At 37.1% G+C, this 22,537-nt stretch overlaps 1 protein-coding gene across 2 annotated transcripts in view; it reads left to right on the top strand.

Annotated features, from left to right (window-relative positions):
• LOC133657077 (dystonin-like) overlaps positions 1–22,537 on the top strand; it is a 220,070-nt gene that overhangs the window by 84,620 nt on the left and 112,913 nt on the right. For both annotated transcript variants that reach the window (XM_062057994.1, XM_062057995.1), the window contains exons 8-15: positions 2,246–2,323; positions 4,749–4,841; positions 16,424–16,590; positions 18,139–18,251; positions 18,336–18,442; positions 18,521–18,640; positions 21,127–21,222; positions 21,300–21,427. In XM_062057994.1, the coding sequence (XP_061913978.1) occupies positions 2,246–2,323; positions 4,749–4,841; positions 16,424–16,590; positions 18,139–18,251; positions 18,336–18,442; positions 18,521–18,640; positions 21,127–21,222; positions 21,300–21,427 (902 nt within the window). The remainder of the gene's footprint in view (positions 1–2,245; positions 2,324–4,748; positions 4,842–16,423; positions 16,591–18,138; positions 18,252–18,335; positions 18,443–18,520; positions 18,641–21,126; positions 21,223–21,299; positions 21,428–22,537) is intronic.

The raw sequence follows: 22,537 nt of genomic DNA, 5'->3' as shown, positions 1-22,537 counted from the left end.
TTATCGATAACAGGTTTTTATTTTTATTTTTTATTTTTTATTAAATCAACATAAAAAACACAAGATACACTTACAATTAGTGCACCAACCCAAAAAACCTCCCTCCCACTCATTCACACAAAAGGGTTGTTTCTTTCTGTTATTAATATTCTGGTTCCTACATTATATATCAATATATATTAATACAGTCTGCAAGGGATACAGTCCGTAAGCACACATGATTGTGTGTGCTGCTGGTCCACTAATAGTACTGACCTTTAACAGTTAATTTTACTAATTTTCATTAATTACTAGTTTCTATGTAACTGTTTTTGTATTGTTTTACTTTCTTTTTTATTCAAGAAAATGTTTTTAATTTATTTATCTTATTTTAGAATTTTTAAAAAAAAGGACCTTATCTTCACCATACCTGGTTGTCCAAATTAGGCATAATAATGTGTTAATTACACGACTGTATATATCGTATCGGTTGATATCGGTAATTATATCGGAATATCGGATATCGGCAAAAAGCCATTATCGGACATCCCTAGTTACAACCTTATTCCAAAATGGAATACATTCAGTTGTATCCTCAAAATGCTACACACAATACCACATAATGACAATGTGAAAAAGTTATTTTAGAATTTTTTTCAAATTTTATAAAAAAAAAAAAATACAAATGCGCATACGTATTCCCAGCCTTTGCCATGAAGCTTTCACAAATATTTCACAACTGTTTGTCTATGTCTTTACTGTGTATATATTTGAACAGTGTTTATGTTGTGTACTAGGTGTATTTATAATATGTTGTGTAAAGGAAATTTCATATTTCTATGAAGCTCATCTTGTATTTGAGATTGTTTATAGGGTTAGGCGAAATAAGTGCTCAACTTCAGCCTAAACCCTTTTGGTCTGTAAAATTGTCAATTTATGAATGTAGAACTGTTTGTTTATTTTGTTGACCACTGACCAAAGAAATAATAATAATAAAATAATAATACAATAAAAAATAAAAAGCTCAAAAGTGAGCTCAGGTGCATCCTGTTTCCACTGATCATCCTTGAGACATACCAACAACTTGATTGAATTCCACCTGTAGTAAATTAAGTGGGGTAGACATGATATGGAAAAGCTATTACCGTATTTTTCGGAGTATAAGTCGCTCCGGAGTATAAGTCGCACCTGCTGAAAATGCATAATAAAGAAGGAAAAAAACATATATAAGTCGCACTGGAGTATAAATCGCATTTTTGGGGGAAATTTATTTGATAAAACCCAACACCAAGAATAGACATTTGAAAGGCAATTCAAAATAAATAAAGAATAGTGAACAACAGGCTGAATAAGTGTACGTTATATGACGCATAAATAACCAACTGAGAACGTGCCTGGTATGTTAACGTAACATATTATGGTAAGAGTCATTCAAATAAATATAATAATAATAATAATAATACCTGGGATTTGTATAGCGCTTTTCTAAGTACCCAAAGTCGCTTTACATGTTTAAAAACCCGTCATTCATTCACACCTGGTGGTGGTAAGCTACTTTCGTAGCCACAGCTGCCCTGGGGTAGACTGACGGAAGCGTGGCTGCCAATTTGCGCCTACGGCCCCTCCGACCACCACCTATCATTCATTCACCGGTGTGAGTGGCACCAGGGGCAAGGGTGAAGTGTCCTGCCCAAGGACACAACGGAAGCGATTTTTTTGGTAAGAGGCGGGGAGCGAACCTGCAACCCTCAGGTTTCTGACACGGGCGCTCTACCCACTACGCCATGCCGCCCCTATAACATATAGAACATGCTATACGTTTACCAAACAATCTGTCACTCCTAATCGCTAAATCCCATGAAATCTTATACGTCTAGTCTCTTACGTGAATGAGCTAAATAATATTATTTAATATTTTACGGTAATGTGTTAATAATTTCACACATATGTCGCTCCTGATTATAAGTCGCACTACGGCCAAACTATGAAAAAAACCCTGCGACTTATAGTCCGAAAAATACGGTACCTCTCTATATATAAGGTCCCACACTCGACAATTCATGGCAGAGTACAAACTAAGAATGAAGTCTATGAAATGTTATTTATTCCACTTTGGAATAAGACTGTAACATACCTAAATGTGGAAAAAGTGAAGCGCTGTGTTATACTTTTTGGATGCGCTGTACATGCTCCTCAACTTTTTTTTGTATATTAATATGTCCACGGAAACAAACTGATCACTTTTCTCTCTTCCTCCTGTCTGCAGCCTCGGGAGAGAGGAAGGATGCGCTTCCACAGGCTCCAGAATGTACAAATTGCGCTGGATTATTTAAAGAGACGACAGGTAGGTCTGAACGTCCAATAGCTTTTAAATTAACTGTAAGGGTGGCAACTTGTTCACCCCCCATGACCCTGACAGGGACAAGCGGTAGAAAATGGATAGATGGATGGATGGATGTGCATTTAATAGAAACATTGAAAGTAACAACTGTGGCTGCAGGCAACCTCTCGAAATATTTTTTTTTATAATTAACTCCACAAGATGGCAGCAGCTGCATTTGAAGTACACAGTCGTGGAGACAGTCACTGTGTTTCCATTGTAGTTTTTCGCCACATGAAAACGATATTTCTAAAATTTCGACAAAGACTTGTAGATGTTTTCATCAAAGGGTGATTCGCGTCATGAGCCGTAATTCTCGTAAAATTATAAAAAGGTACTGCAGCCACTGCTGTTGCTGTGATATCAATAGAAGACGGCTGATCGCTCAAAGGCAACGTCCTTACGACCCCCTTGACTTTGCTCAAGCTTGTGAGTCTCTCCGAGCCTGCGGGTCGACCTCTATTAGCGGCACTGTTTCCTCTTGTTAATTCAACCTAAAGTGTTGGTTGCACTTTATTCAAATACGGTGTGAATGCATTGGCCGTTAATTGTTGTTTACTTGCTTGTTTGCATCCATAATTCATTTATACATTAAAAAAACTAAACAGGAATATAGGAAACATCACCGGCAGTGTCCAGTATCCACTATTAATTTCAGTCACACTGGTTGAACTTTTTTTTTTTTGGACAAACTACTGAATCGATATCAACTCACTAAATTGTTTCAGATCTAAAAAAATAATATCGGCCCTGAATCGTATCGACAACCACAAATTCTGAATCAAATTAAATTGTTGTTAAAACGAATCGTTACACCCCTAGTGTTATGCATAAATGCTTCCAATAGTATCCCTATAAACAACTGTAAGTAGAGCATTTGCAGTAATTATTATTATTTTTATCAATGGTATCTTTCGAAAATGTTATAAATTAGTGTTTTATTTAAATAGGAAGCTACATTTAATGTGTTATTATAGCTTAATTTTCACATGTGTCTTTTTTGCTGATGTTGTGATTAAACTCACAGTTTTCCCCCTTTGCAGTTTGTCATTTAATAAGTACTTCATAAATACATTAATAAAGGTTTAATTGGCCACATGCGTGGACAGCACCTTGTAGCTCTTATTTCCCAAATTGTGTACACTAATGATTTGGGGTCTTAGGGCTGCTTATGTGGACACTTATACTGCCATCTGGTGGTGTCAGCAGAGTATAACATACAATGGAATTTGGGAAAAAAAAGTGTAAAAATAACAGTTAGCATGTCACTAAACATGAAGTACACATTTGTGTACTTATGGACTAAGTACATCATATCAAAAGATGATTCTTAGTTTTTATTCTAATTAGGGTCCAATAAGCCCAAATAGCAAAGAAAAATTTAAAAAAGCATGTTAAAAAAACAGCTTGGGCCTTAAGAGGTTAATTTACAATTTTAAACAAATGATAGGGATTTTTTTCTTTAATGTATGTGAGGTACAACAATGTAATTGAAGAGTAGCTCTATGTTCAGCTTTATTTGAATACATTCACTATTTTGTACAGTGTATAATATTTCTGTTATTACAAACAGTACATAACAGTCATTCGCTGTGTACAAACTAGAACTAGACAAAGCACATAGATAAATATGCGATCTTTAATAGTCCTATGAGGGAAATTAGGGATGCTAGAATAATTATCTCTAGAGAAAAACAGTCTTTATGAATTTTGCATCGCACCACGCCGTGTGCATACATTATTATTTGGCCGCAGGCTTTATAGGTTTTTTTCTGAAGTAACGGCTCCTTAAGGAGTGCTGCCGTCTTTTAAATCCCATCAGTGGGTTTTGTGATTGGCCTCCCTTCCCCCATCGCAGTCAGTGTGCGATGATGTGAGCGCAGGCCGACTCAGCTGTTAACACATGTGACGCCAGGCTGCAGACAAAGGAGTCATAGATGTGCATAAAGCAGATGCTGCATTGTCTCCACTGTAATAATGCAACATATGCAGCCACACACTGATTATTTATCTCAGAATTAAGTCATTTTTCTTGCCTGGCATGGTTGAACGAATGTTTCTAGATATTTACCCATTATTCTGCCTTCTGATAGTTCAGGCAGCATCCTTTTTAGAAAGGGGCCTCCATTCCCTCAGACTAGAGACAATTGTGCCACCTTGTGTACAAACTGTGAAATGTGTTGTCACACTGTAATGTACATGTACAGTACTTGATACACACCCATACTAGTAAATGAGCAAATAATGTGTACACATGTTGTGCATTATGTGTTGTATCAATCAATCAATCAATCGATCAATCAAAGTGTATTTATATAGCCCTAAATCACAAGTGTCTCAAAGGGCTGTCACATTTTTGAAAGTTTAACTGATCTTTCTTCCTCATTAGGTCAAACTTGTAAATATCAGGAATGATGACATCACAGATGGCAACCCCAAACTGACCCTGGGATTGATCTGGACCATAATATTGCACTTTCAGGTCAGTGAGATCATTTCATGGACAATTTGTTGTTTATTCCGTCGTCAATAGATTGCTCAATACTAACATAATGTTCTATGGCAGTGATTCTCAAACCTTTTTTCACCAAGTACCACCTCAGAAAACACTTGGCTCACCAAGTACCACCATAATGACCAACATTAAAATACAGTAGCATGGTTGGTCTAAGTATTCATTAAAAACAAGGCAGATGCTTTATTTGACAAGTATATTTAAAATATTTGTCAAGGACTTAAGAAAGTCCAGGTTCTGTAACAGATTCTTCCCTCAGGCCATAAGACTCTTGAACGCATCATAATAATCCCCTCAATTCCCCCCCAAAAACGGATTAACTCGCTGGAATATAAAGACAATATAACATACTGTACATCCATAAACATGAATGCATATGCAAAAGTGCAATATATTTATCTGTACAGTAATCTATTCATTTATGTCTGCACCTTATTGCTCTTTTATCCTGCACTACAACCAGCTAATGCAACAAATTTTCTTTCTTATCTGTACTGTAAAGTTCAAATTGGAATGACAATAAAAGAAAGTCTAAGTCCAAGTGTAACATCACATAATATTAAACACAGTTTGAACAGTCACACTATGTTTGAATATTTAATTAAGTGATTATTTGGCGTACCACTAGATGGAGCCCGTGTATCACTAGTGGTGAGCATACCACGGTTTGAGAATCACTGTTGTACGATATGTGTTTCTGTGAAATATGTTGCATACCATCAGTTAATGACAGCATTGTATGCTAAGGATTGTTTCAGAGGCGGATATTTAGAATTGTAATAAGGATCTGGACCTGTAGAAAACACAACTCATGATGTGTCTTGCACAATAGTCCGAGGTCATGTCAAAAAGTTCGCTGGTCTCTCTAGGATGTATTTACACAAACCAATAGTCTTTCTAAAAGTACACGTTTTGGTACCGCTCCAGTTGGCGTTGGAGTCTTCAGGGATGGGCTCATGTTTCTCTTTCAATATTCCTGCAAATGCTCTCTCGGATAGTGCACTGAGTTAATATCCATGCGCATGCCAGGAATGTAAATGTTAGAAAATAATTCTGCTTATCACTCCTGGCTCTTTCTGTCTGGCACGGACTGTTGATATCTTTCAGACTTCCTTAAGTCTGCATAAAAAAAGGTCTTGCACAATAACACAAGTAGTTCAACGCTTGTTTTGTTTATATTGGATGTAACTTTTGCCCGGTCTAATTTATTTGCTCTGTAATTATGGAAAACAAATAGTGCTTATGTGACATTATACTAATAAAGATATAATTTGATTTGAAACAGTAATTACTTATTTAGATATTTTAAAGACAAAACACAGTTAAGTACAGTGCAGGCCAAAAGATTGGACACACCTTCTCATTCACAACACAACTGATGGTCCCAACCCCATTGATAAAGCAAGAAATTCCACTAATCAACCCTGAAAAGGCACACCTGTGAAGTGAAAACCATTTCAGGTGACTACCTCTTGAAGCTCATCGAGAGAATTCCAAGAGTGTGCAAACCACTAATCAGAGCAAAGGGTGGTTATTTTGAAGAAACTAGAATATGAACCATTTTTTCAGTTATTTCACCTTTTTTTTGTTAATTACATAACTCTACATGTGTTCATTCATAGTTTTGATGCCTTCAGTGACAATCTACAATGTAAATAGTCATGAAAATAAAGAAAACACATTGAATGAGAAGGTGTGTCCAAACTTTTGGCCTGTACTGTACATTTTATACAATTGGGATACAAGAAAATACAAATTAAAATCAACACGTGTCATGTATAAATATTGTACATAGTGTTTTAAGTACTGTTTTCTTGCCATTTTTAAATTTGTCGGGGGTAGAGCAGTTTTTTTTCTCTATTGATGGAGGTGTCTCTTGTTTTGTGTTTCCAACATACTTGTCGTGACAGGTTTGAACAATATTATTACCTGTATTTTGTATTATTTCCTGACCAGCGTTCTACTTCCTGTCTTCCTATGTTTCCCAGCCACTTTACTTCTGTCTTGAGCACCTGCCCCCAGTTTGTAAATAGGACACTCACCTGCTGGCAATCATTAATCAGTCCAGATGGACCATTAGCTTTGTTTGCTTTGCACTATTTTAGTGTTTTTAATAAAAAACATTTTTACGTGCACTTTGCCTGCCGTCTCTGCATCCTCGGATCCCTACCAACTTACAACACTAATTCTCTATATTGTGCTATTATGATACTTTTCATACAATTCCCTACTTGGGAAGGCATTGAGTTAGGATGTTGCTGTAGCACTAGTATGCATCTGTGTGTCTTTGAAGAACTACAGACATATTGTTACTCAGGCCTAAGCATGCTTGGTGATGGTGCCAACACCTGCTACACCCAGTCTCACGCAAGCCCTCCAGCAGTCCATCCTGCAAAGTTGGGCCTGTCCCTTCTTGATTTCCAGGGTTTACAGGGCGCGTCCGGAGAAAGCACTGAGCCCATTTCACACCAAAATACATTCTAAAGGCACTGAAGATTGACACTATTACATGCTCTTGTTTTATTGGCTCGGGCTAATGAAACCTGTTATTTCGTTTTAAGCACGCTTACTGATGTTCTCTTGCTGTTGTAGACCTTGGATATTAATGAACTGAGAGCGTTGTGCCGGCTGCACTTTTTGACGTTTCTCAGTTGAACCTTTGTAAAGGTGATATTATCTTGCATACGGTTGAGTGCCCGCAGATAAGATTGGATTCCACACAACTGCGGTGCGTGTTATTCACACTATCACTTTGAGTGTATACGTGCAGCGGATGAAAACCTGACAATGCACTTTTTTTTATGTCTGGTTTGTTTTGCCCTGACGTGCGGTTTTCCAGAGTTCCATCTGTGGCTCGTGGGACTCAAATCTCAAATCCTGTTTACGCATTCACCAAATGATATATTTTCTAAATTGATACCTTACTTCATGGGTTGGCAACCCAAAATGTTGAAAGAGCAATATTGGCCCAAAAATACAAAAAAATATAAAAATCTGTCTAGAGTCCCAAAAAATTAAAAGCCTTATATAAGTCTTAAAAATGAAGGCCATACATGATGTTGAAATGTAATATTTATTCTACATATTTTTGCAACATTACAAAACATTAATACAACTGAGACGTCTCAGAGGGTGAGATTACTCCCTGAAATTACTGGCTTTGAATGGCCAAAGGTATAGATGTGTGTGGCCAAGTTAAAAGAAACAACAGGCTGTCTTCTTCTAATGGTTTTATTACAATATTTGCATCTTTTAACGTTTGCTATTTATCAGAATTGCAGCCAATTTTACATACAGATAATGTGTCATGAGACATGCATATATAAATTCAATACACAGAGGACATAAGTTAAGGAAATGAAATGAGCTCAAATATACCTGCAAATGAGGCATAATGATGCAATGTCTACATACAGCTAGCCTAAATAGCATGTTAGCATCGTTTAGCTTGCAGTCATGCACAGACCAAATATACTTGATTAAGTCAAGAACGTCAACAAAGCTGACCTTTGTGCATTCACGCACAGCATTAAAAGTTTGGTGGACAAAATGAGACAAAGAAGGCATGGCATGAAGCACATCTTTCTGTGGCAGCGTCAGAGAAAGTTATACATGTAAACGAACTACAGTTCAAGGACACCTGATATTATTAGGAAAAAACTTGCTAAATACTCTCATTAGTGAGGCTTGTTTAATATAAACGGTGGGAGTTCTAACAATTAGGAAGGTTTGTGTCATGTTTGTCCTCCTACAGAAACCATATTTAAAAAATATATATTTTGCCCCGATCTTTTTCCTTTTATCATACTTAAAAAAAAAAGCTCCAGGAAACCACTAGGGCGGCACTAAAGAGCCGCATGCGGCTCTACAGACGCGGGTTGCTGACCCTTGCCTTGGTTAAACATAATTTAACTGACACAATGGCAGTATGAGTTAGTGTGAGAAAAATATTGAGTAACTAGATGTGGCAATTCCTGAAGAAATTGCGTGTGAATGGTCCAATGCTGAAGTTGAACTGAAATCCTGGAATTTTTTAGAATTGTTGAAGTAGAGCACAGAATTCCCAAATAGGCTGAATATTTTGAAGTTGGAACAGTTTGAATCAGATGGAAAATGTGGGAGTTGTGGAACTTTGAAGAATGTCCCATTGATTTCAATGAGAATTTCCAAAAAATTGGGGAATTTCGGGAAATGCAGGAATTTTTTGGAAAATGGTAAAAAAAAACTTGAATGGTCTGAATGAAGGTGTTGGAATTGTTCAAATCGGTCGAGAAATGTTGAAGTAGTAACATGTTGAATTGAGAAATGGTATTACAGAATTCCTGGAATTTTGGGACAACCAGGAATTTTTCCAGTTCAAAAAAACAACTTCATTTCTTGTCCTGATTAAGAGGAATGTTTTGACCGTGGAACAGTTTAAATGCGTTGAAAAATGTGGAAGGAGTAGTCACCAGAAAAAAAGGTGGAAATAGGGCTTTGGAAAACCAGGGATTCTGGAAAATCCTGGAATTTTTTTGAACTTGGGAAAAAAGGTAGTTTAAATTTCCAGGATGGTGGAATGTGTTCAAGGTAGAATGGTTTGAATCAGTTGAAAAATGTGGAAATGGTGAAAGTTTGAAAAATGGCCAATTCATTTTGAATGGGAAAAATGTCCCGGAAAACCTGGAATTCTGGGAAATCTGGGAATTTTTGGAATTTGTCAAGGGAAAGCCCGCGATTCCCGAATAGGCTGAACAGTTTGAAGTTAGAACGGTTTAAATCGGGTGAAAAATGTGGAAGGTGGAGCGCGCCAAAATTTGGAGAAGAAGAAGAAGAAGTTTTAGAAGTTTAATAAATAGATTAATTTTGGTGTAGAAAACCATATGGGTCAATGCTTTGGAGCATTCACACAACTAATCTAAAAGAGTCTTAATAATAAAACTTTTAATTTATAGGGATGTTACCATCGAGGTTTGATGCTGCCGATTTCGATGCCGATCACCCAATATTGATAAAACACCGATCACATGTATTAACTGTACATTTTTTAATTTATTCATAGTGATTGCTATTGACAATTTAACAATATTAACACTATATTTAAACAATATTTTAGCTTTTTGAGAAATGTTGTTCTCAAACTGTTCGACAATTTTCTCACACATTTCTTCCCAAAGTGGTGACCCTCGCCCCATCCTTGTTTGTGAATGACTGAGCATTTAATGGAAGCTGCTTTTATACCCAATCATGGCACCCACCTGTTCCCAATTAGCCTGTTCACCTGTGGCGTGTTCCAAATAAGTGTTTGATGAGCATTCCTCAACTTTCTCAGTCATTTTTGCCACTTGTGCCAGCATTTTTGAAACATGTTTCAAATGAGCTCATATTTGCAAAAAATAACAACGTTTTCCAGTTCGAACCTTAAGTATCTTGTCTTTGCAGTCTATTCAATTGAATATAGGTTGAAAAGGATTTGCAAATCATTGTATTCTGTTTTTATTTACCAGTTACACAACGTGCCAACTTCACTGGTTTGGGGTTTTGTATTACTACACTACCGTTCAAAAGTTTGGGGTCACCCAAACAATTTTGTGGAATAGCCTTCATTTCTAAGAACAAGAATAGACTGTCGAGTTTCAGATGAAAGTTCTCTTTTTCTGGCCATTTTGAACGTTTAATTGACCCCACAAATGTGATGCTCCAGAAAGTCAATCTGCTCAAAGGAAGGTCAGTTTTGTAGCTTCTGTAACGAGCTCAACTGTTTTCACATGTGTGAACATGATTGCACAAGGGTTTTCTAATCATCAATTAGCCTTCTGAGCCAATGAGCAAACACATTGTACCATTAGAACACTGGAGTGATAGTTGCTGGAAATGGGCCTCTATACACCTATGTAGATATTGCACCAAAAACCAGACATTTGCAGCTAGAATAGTCATTTACCACATTAGCAATGTATAGAGTGTACTTCTTTAAAGTTAAGACTAGTTTAAAGTTATCTTCATTGAAAAATAAGGACATTTTAATGTGACACCAAACTTTTGAACGGTAGTGTACATACAATTGTGTGAGCGAATTAAAGTAAAAGTACATAATAACTAAACAAAAAACAACTGCATTAGATCTTGCAGGTGTTCCCAATAAAGTGGCCACCGAGTTACGTTGTTGTTTGAACTGTGCTGATTGTCAGGTGACTTTGACCTTAAGCACACAGTTAATTTGAGCCCAGATGCATGACTGCATTATATTTGCTGTATGCATATTCTATGCTAAAGGAATATGGTCGTTATTTGCGTTGGCTGGTACCGGTTGTGTCATTCTGACGTAATGGTCTCATATGGCAAATCACTTCCTGCTCTGAGCTGTTCAGATAAAAGAGTTTGCTTTAACCACAGGGTGTGAAAGCCACCTCCGACTCTGCCATTGTATTCGTCTTGATTAAAAAGACAAAGGGAAAGCTCTCTTGGATTTTGCCGGTGCTGCTCATGTCCGACAGCCGGCTGTGACTCTGTCTGGCTCAACTTGCTGAGGTAAAACCTCTCACCAGCCTGACATGACCTCATCATATACACAAATTCAGGGAAACCCAGCGGGCACCCGCATCTGCTTTTTCTTAGACGAGAGTCGACCGACCAGCACCCAAACTGGTCTGTGCAGAAGTTTTCTTCCTTGCTCAGCTGAGAGCCGCAAACACGTGGACTGCGTCTGTGCATTTATGATGTTTGTGTTGGATTACGTAGCTCGGGAAGTGTTTCAAAGGTCAGAATGGATTCTGTCACGCATGAAAGAAAGCGAGATGGTCACTGAAAGGAAACACTAACTCCGGCTCAATGGCTTCCTGTCAGTAGAATTATTTGGAATTTGGATTATTCGCGAGAGCTTTTAAAGGACTTTGGGAATTATGGGAAATACTTGCGGCTGTGTGCGGGCTCCAAAGGAAGAATGCTACGTAGACCCCAAGAACGCTCCACTGAGCCCCGGGACGGAAGAGCTTAAAGGTCGTCACTACTTTCAGAGGAAGAAACACAAACCCGCTGACTTCCATGCTTTTGAATCTGGCAAGAGTGACCTCCCGGAGAACTTTACACTGGAGGTAGAAAAACATCTCAGCAGCGAACGCCGCAATAACCCAGCTGTCCAGTTTTCAAGGGAAGTACCGGCAAATCCCTCCAAAGGAATTCTTGGTGACACCTTAACTGGAGTCTCTGGTGACTATCCCAGTGTTATCGGCACCAGGTCAAAGGAGGATCACAATCTTCATAAAACCACCTCTGGACGTGTCTCAGCAAAGGATGATCTACTTGTTAAGAAGCTTCTGAGGCGCCAACTCAGGAGGGCCGTTAGTTTCGGGGCAGTGGAGCACATGTTACACACTCTGAGGGGCAATGATGGACATGTGAGTGAGGAAACAATAAACTGGATCGTTTTGGAATCTCAGCTACATAGGAGGACCAGACGCAAGACCTACACTTGCTCTGGTTACATTGATCATGCGGAATGTATGATCGATACAGGTCAACAGGAGGTAAACAGATCATATGTATTTTTTCATTTCTAACTTAAGATATGAAGTATACGCAAGCCTTAAGAAAATCATTTGGATTTTTTTATATCTGTCATTTTGTGCACACCCGTGAATATTCAATACAGTCAATAACCTAATTTAACATGTTTTGGTTATGGTATTGGTTTATTTTGAACATGCATACAGTTACAATATGGTACATCACATTTTAACAGTTTCTCTTTGGGCTTGTGGTGGCGGATCTCTGCTTCAGTGGCCTAGTGGTTAAAGTGTCCACCCTGAGATCGGTAGGTCGTGAGTTCAAAACCCCGGCTGAGTCATACCAAAGACTATAAAAATGGAACCCATTACCTCCCTGCTTGGCACTCAGCATCAAGGGTTGGAATTGGGGGTTGAATCACCAAAAATGATTCCCGGGCGCGGCCACCGCTGCCGCTCACTGCTCCCCTCACCTCCCAGGGGGCAAATTATAGTAATAAAATAAACAACAACACCCGAGCAAAATTAGAGGAAAAAGGCATAACATATTGAGGAAAGGCTGAAATGTTGATACCAATAACGAATAACAACACACATATTTGCATTTTAAATGTATTTATCAGCCTATTTCATTACAAATGATGTCACAATATCATCATATAGAGGGAATATTGACAGCAATATTGTTTGATTCATATACTGCAAGGCTTCACGTCACTGCTGTTCTTTTTCGAATGTAAGATAGTTACCGTAACTATGATTGTTACTTATGACCAATTTAACATGGTATTGTTTGTTTTGATATACTGGAAGGCTGTAGATCATTGTTGCTCTTTTTTAAGTGTATAGTTACATCTCGGCAGCTGCTATTGTAATTTGAGTTCTGAGCAAAAAGATGTTGAAGCACAGTGATCTTAAATATTGACAGTTTGAAACAGTTTTCAATAGTTTCAATAAAGTTGTGGATTTTAAATCCACAACTTTATTGAAAACTTTATTGAAAATTGGTTCATTTTCTTTTCTTTTTATCGCGATATCGGAGAAGTATGAATAATCGTGGAAACTCATAGGTATTGGTATTAAGACAGATATTATTTAAAGTAGGGCTGCAACAACTAATCGATTAAATCGATTAAAATCGATTATGAAAATAGCTGGCGATTAATTTAGTCATCAATTCGTTGGATCTATGCTATGCGCATGTGCAGAGGCTACTTTTTTAATTATTTTATTTTTATTTTTTATAAACCTTTATTTATAAACTGCAACATTTACAAACAGCTGAGAAACAATAATCAAAATAAGTATGGTGCCAGTATGCTGGTTTTTTTCAATAAAATACTGGAAAGGATAGAAATGTAGTTTGTCTCTTTTATCTGATTATTAATCGATTAATCAAAGTAATAATCGACAGATTAATCGATTATTAAATTAGTTGTTGGTTCCAGCCCTAATTTAAAGGTCCCACATTGGTCAGTGTATGTTTTGGACAATAATATACTTTTGTTTTATAAATGAGAATCGAAACAGACAAAACGATTGGTTTATTAGAATTTTCTTTTGGCATATAAATAATAACATTTTTAAATGAAAAGTTCTTATTTAAAGTACAACAAATACAATTTAAAAGCTAAGGGTTCTTCTTTTTGTTTTTTCGAGTCCAAAAATAATAACTGGATCCATAAAAAGTCATATTTTCATTTTATATATCGTATAACAAAAATAAAAATGACCAGTCAGCAGAAACAAAAGACTGACCTAAAACAGATGTGACTGTATTTCATATTCTGACACCGGAACCCAAAGTTGTTGTTTTAAGACAAGACCTCGGGCTGGCCTGTAGTGGTGTTGTATCCTGCGTTTTAATATACACATATTGGTACATGATCCTCTGGTCTTTCTGATGCAGGATACAATACCAGACTGTTTTTTTTCCCCCTACAAACCAGTCCGCTTTCATGTCTTGAGGTAGCAACATCCGTTTCCGGTGTCGGAAAAAAATACTGTTTTTTGGTCTGTTTATTTGTTTCTGCTGACTTGTGATTTTTTCTGTTTTTTTCCATTGAATATATAATCCAACTGTTTTTTTGTAGTCACTACTTTTTGACACAAAAAAAGTACACTTTATTTTGCACTTCTTTTTGGTTTTTCAATTCCCTTTCAGAAAAAGAAAATCCAATGAAAAAAACATATACTGACCTATATTTTACTATTTTTGGGGGATTTTTAAGTCTCACAATAGTGTATTGGAAATGTTTTATTTAAACTTGAAGCTGAAATTTAGAGTTTAAAAGTGCGTTCAGTAAACCTTACTGAGAACATTGTGATGATCCGTTGCCCGGATCATGTTTTGTTTTAGTTTAAGACTCTCTTAGTTCTGTTTCAGCACCCCTGGGTTTGTGTTTCTTGGTTGTCATGGGTGTTTTTATATTTTCCCCTGCCTCTGATTAGTGTTCGGGATGCTCACCTGCTCCCGGGCACTAATCAGAGAGCTACTTATTCCTGTTTTTCACCACACACTGTCTGGCTGTCTTGTTTGCCGTAAGCAACAAGTTACGTTTGTGTATATCTTGCTTCTGGTGCCTATGCCTGTTTATATTTTGATTCCTGTGCTGAGTTTCGCCTTAGCTCTCAGTGCTATCGGCACGCTTGTTTGTATTTTTGAATGATTTATGAGAATAAATCATCGTCTTACCTTCACTTTGCCTCCGGAGTTCCTGCTGCATCTTGGGAGAACGAACGGGGCAGTAAAATGCGACCCAAGCGTAACAAACATTCTGTTTTCGGCGCCTTTAGCGTTGGTGGTAATGAGCTGTATCTGTCCACCCTTGTGTCCGACAAGAGTGTTGGCCCAGACATTGCAGTTATGCACTTCATCCACTTTTTATAAATAACCTGTGACTTTGCACTTGTCTGACGTAACAGATGCCATATACTACAGTTTGTACATAAAACAACAAAAAAATATTTTTTGGCTTTAGCAATGCGAGCTGCAATGCTAACATTACAGTCACATTTTAACAGTAGCATCATGCTAGGTTAGCCTAATTGCTGAAGAACAACAAAATGATCAAACTTACAGCTCCCACGTCTGTAGCTGACTGATTTGTAGCTAAGAAAAAGCTGTCCTACGACAGTTCATGACATTCTTAAAAAACGCGGAACCTAAAGGCGAGTGTTTGGATGCTTTTAGGACACTCGATTTTTCTTACGGTTGGTGCTTATAAACACGCTCTAGGGCAGTGGTTCTTAACCTGGGTTCGATCGAACCCTAGGGGTTCGGTGAGTCGGCCCCAGGGATTCGGCGGAGGTCAAAACACACCCGACTCATCGTGTAAATACAAACTTCTCCATATCGGCGTTTTACGGATATGGCAAAGCTGACTGGTTTGCAGGTGTGTAATTTGTTGTGAGTTTATGCACTGTGTTGGTTTTGTTGTTTGAACAAGGTGATGTTCATGCACAGTTCATTTTATGCACCAGTAAAAAACATGGTAACACTTTAGTATGGGGAACATATTCACCATTAATTAGTTACTTATCAACATGCAAATTAGTAACATATTGGCACTTAAGTAGTCATTGTTAAGTACTTATTAATGCCTTATTCGGCATGGCCTTATTATAACCTTAACCCTCTAACCATGGCCCTAACCCTAACCAAATAACTCTAAATTAAGTCTTTATTATTTGGAATATGTTCCCCTAGTCTCCAAATAACTCTAAATTAAGTCTTTGTTACTTAGAATATGTTCCCCATACTAAAGTGTTACCAAAAACATATAACTTTGTCTTGAATTTGAAAAAAAAAAAAAACATTTTATTTTTCACTAAAGAAGGGTTCGGTGAATGTGCATATGAAACTGGTGGGGTTCTGTACCTCCAACAAGGTTAAGAACTACTGCTCTAGGGACACATATTGCTGTTTGAACAATATTAACAAGTCTATTTTGCGTAATAATTTGTGTTTCAGCTGCTAATTTGAAAATATATGTATTTACAAAGCTATAGTTTGACTTAACGTTGCATTTTCAAATCCCATATGTCTTTATCCTTCTGCAACAGATCTCGGAGATTCACGTCACGGGCGAGTCCGACCACATGACGGCAAAGGAGAGATTGCTGCTCTGGTCCAAGCAGCTAACAGACGGCTATGTCGGCGTACGATGCGACAACTTTACGACATCCTGGAGAGACGGGAGGCTCTTCAACGCCATTATTCATAAATACAGGTACTGTGTCACTACAAATGGCAGCCCAATGAGCTTTGTAATGTTATGTGACCTTTAGGGCTTTTTGTTGGAATTTAGGAGAACATTGTTCAGTGACATTTTTAGAGTACAGAAACTTGAGAGTTACTGAGGGTTCGGGTTGGGGTATATATTATTTTTTCATAAAAATAATAACATATTTTTTCAAAAGTGTACAAAACTTAAGAGATTCATACAAACTGGCTTTTATTCACTGACTATACGAATGTGGATAACAATCAATTGATCGTTCAGCAACAGAATTAACAGAGTGTAATTTTTACTATTCTTACTTACTACTGTTTTCTACTCTAACCAGCATTTTTAGATTACTTTTAGTTCAATAGGGATTACCCGATTAACATTTTTGGCCTCTGATCCCAATCCGATTTTATGGCCTCAGATCTGATTTCAAATCACGACCTGATACTTTGACGATAGATTAAAGAACTGAAAATGTTTTATAGCAACCAAAGTAAACACAATTACACACTTCTATAAAGCTTATCTTATTACATTTTGAATTTGCTGGTATTTGTTTGACCTCAAAACCCTCCTGTTTTTAGAGATTTACTCCCTGAGTTTCTAAACAATAACAACCAAAAAGTTAATGTAATAAAAGACAAAGAAAAAAAATTGATCAAATCACTTTTGCATTGTTCATAGGCTGTCAATATACTAGGTATCAATAGTATCTGGACCAATCTACACTACTTTACATTGAAGCTTTAGTGGTTCGCTTCTTGTGTTGTCCTGCTTGGTGTGTGTGTCTCGCATGTTTAGTCTTTCTTTTTCCTTAGTTTTTTACGCTGTGGTGGCAATGATTATTATCTTAAAGGGGAACTGCACTTTTTGTGGGAATTTTGGTTATCGTTCACAATAATTATGACAGACAAGAAGACAAAAGTTTTTTTTATTTTTGCATTCTAACATGTAAAAAATCGGCTTGTTCGAAATAGCTAGCAATGCAGCTAATGGGAGCAATCAATTCTACCTCTAAATCACTTAGAAAATATATTCAAAAAATGTCACCAATACTTTATTTACGTTCCGTAACCCGTATAATAACCAAGCTGTAACAACATTGTTATTGTAAGAGCGAACAATGAGGAACTTTTTTTCTAGCGCACTAACACATTGGCGTGCTACAGTATTAGCTGTAAAAGCTAACTATGGCAAGAGATAAGCTAGCTTCTACGACAGCTGTTTATTTATTTATTTTTTAAATAACATAGTTAATGTTTTGTGGAACATGATTCACGTATGTCACCTGCAAAGTGAAGTGTTCAGATTGAAATAGATGTTTTTTTAGTTAATGAATGTATGGGTAACACTGGCCATTTACAGGCTGTAGTATTATGCACTGGCATGGAAACAAGAGTTCAGAACATTTAGAAAGCGATTTAGAAATGTCAATTTGTTAAAGTAGCAATGATTTGCCATTCCATAGTTGATTATTTCATTGGTTATCCTCATTTAGGAATGTCATTTCACTCTTGCCAACCTCTATTTCGTTCCTGTCTTTTCCAGACCCGACCTAGTTGACATGAGCCGGGTGTCCACACAGACCAACCGCTCCAATTTAGAGAATGCATTCGGTGTGGCTGAGCAACTTGGGGTGGCCAGACTGCTGGACCCTGAGGGTATAATCTCTACACACACTGCAATATTTACTTTCATTCTACATGAACGCTATATAAGTTCCGTGTTTTCGCCACTCTCACCAGACGTAGATGTTCAAACTCCTGATGAAAAGTCCGTCATCACGTATGTCTCAACCCTGTATGACGCCTTCCCTAAAATACCTGACGGTGGAGAAGGAGTTAGCCCCAATGTAAGTTGATGGCATCGTCCGCAAATGTATCCACTTTGTCCTGGATTGTCCTCATAATGACGATTTTTCACCAAACAGGATGTTGATATCAAATGGGTGGAGTACCAGAACATGATCAAATACCTCACCCAGTGGATCAAACACAATGTAGCTGTGATGTCTGATAGATCATTCCCCAACAATCCTGCTGAACTTAAGGTATCAAACTACAATATCACGATAGGGATGGGCAATATATGGCCTAGAATCTATATCGCAACATATATTGCAGCTTCTTGTGATAACAGTATACCACAACATATTATTTGGCACATAAATGATAATAGAACCATTTTAAAACAGGTTCCTAATTTAACTGCTAACATTAGCGGTAGCATACTGCAAAATTTCCAGTTGTATTGTGTACTCAAAACTATTATTAATCTACTTGCTAATTGTAATGTTAAAAACTTTCTGTTATAACTGGTTTCTATCTCCACTTCTGTTAAAACCCAATAATCACTTATTCTTCTGTTGTTTGGATACTTTATATTAGTTTTGGGCAGTACTAGAAATTTGGGTATCGATCCAATACCAAGTAGTATTGGTCATACTAACGCTGATACTCAACATTTCATACGTACATTTTTAAATAACAACAGTAATCTGACAAACATACAGGATGGCAGGGTAACAGTATCAATTATTGTGTCTATTATTTACGTATTCCCTTTTAGTACGTACAAAATTGATTATAAATAGTGCAAAACAATTCAACAAAAGCAAAAACTACTATTGGCTCTAATTTATGATAATAAAAAAGTATCAACATAATCACTGTAATATTGACCATATACTCATACTATACTTGGTATAGTATCCGCCCACCACTGTTTACATTCAAGAGCTCAAGCTTAGCATTTAGCTATTCTTTTATTGTATTCTCTTACGGTGTGTAATGTAGCATGTTTTGATAATCCTCGGCCTCCAGTGATAATGATACTTGTACGAAACTTTGTTTGTTTGCCGCCTTGATTAGTGACTTAGAAAATTAGCCGCTAGCTTGCTAGTGAGGACACTGCATTGTGTTAAGGACAAATTTGTTTTTTTGTCGCATTTACATTTGCAGGACACAGCTATAATGTGTCATCAACATGAATTATCGTAATATAACGATAGTATTTAAAGCTCCATCGTCAGCCGAATTTACATAATTTATATCACCTCAGTATATCAGTATGTGGAATTAAATTATGGAATGGATTAAGCAAAGCAATCAAACAATGTACTAATATGATACACTTCAAGAAACTCTTCAAACTTAAAGTGTTTACAAAGTACAAAGAAGAAGAATACTGAATTTATTTAATTCATCCATTCTTTCACCCTCAAAATAATCTTACTTATCTCATCATATGAAATGTAACTTACTTCACCAATTATTATTTATTTATTTATTTTTATTGTGATTACTTATGGAGTATATTGTGGATACATTTAGAACAGGAAGTGAACAAAAGTTTTAGAAACTGTTATGTAAAAGAAAAGGGGTAGGATTAAATAAGCTCTGCTTCTTCCTACTCCTTTTCGAACATGTTGAAAAGAGAAACTGGAAATTGTGATGTATCATGTTGTATGCTTGCATGTTCGAAATAAACTCAAACTCAACTCAACTCAACTCAACCTCTGTCAAGTTCATGGCCGGGGGCCCAGATCTGGCCTGCCACACATTTTATTTGGCCCACAAAAGCCTGGAAATAATGTGCGTTAATAAAACACTTTATCTTTATCTCTAAACATATTCATTTTTTTGACGGAAAATTGCATGTACTGCATTAAAGTTTATGTCTTTTAAATGTAATATTAGCTCACAGGTGTCAAACTCAAGGCCCGGGGTTCTTTCTGGCCCGCCACATCATTCTATGTGGCCCTCGAAAGCCTGGAAAAAACGAGTTTCAATACATTTTTATTTTTTACTAAAATCATTCGTTGTTTCAATTTTGACAGAAAAAAAATGCTTATTTTAAACTGTAATATTATCTGATCATGCCAATTATATTATTATATACTGTATTGCAAAACTATTTTTGTGAGATAAAAACAAATAGTTAAATATCTGCTTGTCACCTTTATTTATGATTTCAAAGCCAGTTACACATACAAAAATCTAATAATCAAATGCATATGCATTTCGATTAATCATGAGTAATGCATAATGTAAATTAATTTAAAAAATGCGGCCCTCTGAAAGCAGCCATTCCTGCGATGTGGCCCTCACTGAAAATGAGTTTGACACCCTTGTATTAGCTGATCATACATAAAACATTATATTAACTTATACCCCCCCCCACCCCCCCCCCCCCCCAAAAATTAACCTAAATATCTGTTAATGATTTCAAGTTATCCATCACGTTGTATGTAAATTTAAAAAAAAAAAAATACAATGAATAGGCATTTGATGCATGGTGCATGCATAGTTTATTAACACATTATGGGATTATACATTGAAAATTAAATATATACATTGTTACATGAGGGCAGCCATTACTAAAATGTGGTACTTAGTGAAAATGAGATTGACACCCCTGATTTATATCGTATATCACCTACATCTTGCAACCCTATATCACGAGTAGCTTTTTAATGAAAATAAAAAAACACATGCATATTTGTTTTGATACTTCATTACTGCTGCTCTCCCACAGGCACTTTACACACAATACCTGCAATTCAAAGAACGCGAGATCCCGCTGAAAGAAAACGAGAAGACAAAAATCCAAGATCTCTACAAAATGCTCGAGGTACACAAATTCCAGAGAACAAGCCACGTGTTTTTGAAAAAGACATCAATGTCATCGCAGTTGTGCACGTTTGACAGGTGTGGATCGAGTTTGGACGTATTCAGTTACTGCCGGGTCATCACCCCAACGACGTGGAGAAGGAGTGGGGCAAACTTATTGTTGCCATGCTGGAAAGAGAGAAGAGCCTGAGGCCAGAGGTGGAAAGGTATGCGAGTGGTTGAATACTCCTGTCATGCCAAATAATTATCCAATAATCTTTATAGTATCTTCAGTCTGAGACGCCCACAAATTAAGTGTCTGATACTGTTTAATCATGTTACAAAACGCACGAGTGCTCCAGGACACTTTATTACTCAATGTTTACTTTTCTAAATGAACTATTTTGCATCAACAAAAAGTACAGTATGTGATTCAGTGTAAAAAATGTTGGCAAGCAGTACTATATTTATCGCTTATTGCTCAAAACAACTGCTTCTTATTTGTTATTTGTATGTAACTGGCTCTGACATTCGCTGCAAACATCCATGCATTCATCCATTTACCACCGCCTGTATGTTGAAGCAACTAATTGGATCTCAGGTGCATTTAATTTGTGGCATTTATTGTAAATGTTTCCTATAGTTACTGGGTGCGGGTGTGCATCACAGGTGAAACAGACGCTAGTGTGGCTGTGTAATAGTGCGTTATGTATGAAATGTGCTAGACAATGGGACGATAGTGCAGAGCTTTTAGCTCATTGGCTAGCGGCTGCTCCACTTGACTCTCAAAACAGTGGGCATGTGTGGACACGTGATCGAGACTGGGCAGGATGCATTGCTGATTCCACGCAGACTACATGTGATCTGCGAAAGAAAATAACTGCCAGTTAAAGAGGCTGTTTGCAACCTTTATTCCAGTGGTCCCCAAACTACGGCCCGCGGGCCAGATACGGCCCGCCAGCGTCCAAAATCCGGCCCGCGGGAAGTCCCGAGTAAAAAATATATATATATATATATTTTTTTTTAAATTTATTTATTTATTTATTATTCTTTTTTTTTTACTCAAGACTCTGGACTTTTTTCTAATTGTCTAAAAATACATTTTCCTATTGAAAACGTGGCGTTTGGACGCTCCCAGCGTGTACGTTTGGACGAGACAGCGGTGAGTGACAAATTCCTCAGGCTGACGAGCAATCTTTATTTAATATAATTTGTTATCGTGAAAAATATACAGTAGACCCATTTATCCATCCATTTTCTACGACTTGTCCCTCTCGGGGTCGCAGAGGAGCTGGAGCCTATGGCAGCTACATTTATACGTTCTGTTAAATGGTAAA

Source organism: Entelurus aequoreus, linkage group LG09 (assembly GCF_033978785.1).
Source record: "Entelurus aequoreus isolate RoL-2023_Sb linkage group LG09, RoL_Eaeq_v1.1, whole genome shotgun sequence".
In the NCBI taxonomy this organism is placed as follows: domain Eukaryota; kingdom Metazoa; phylum Chordata; class Actinopteri; order Syngnathiformes; family Syngnathidae; genus Entelurus; species Entelurus aequoreus.
The sequence above is the reverse complement of the archived record's forward strand: the minus strand, read 5'-3'. Positions and strand labels throughout refer to the sequence as shown.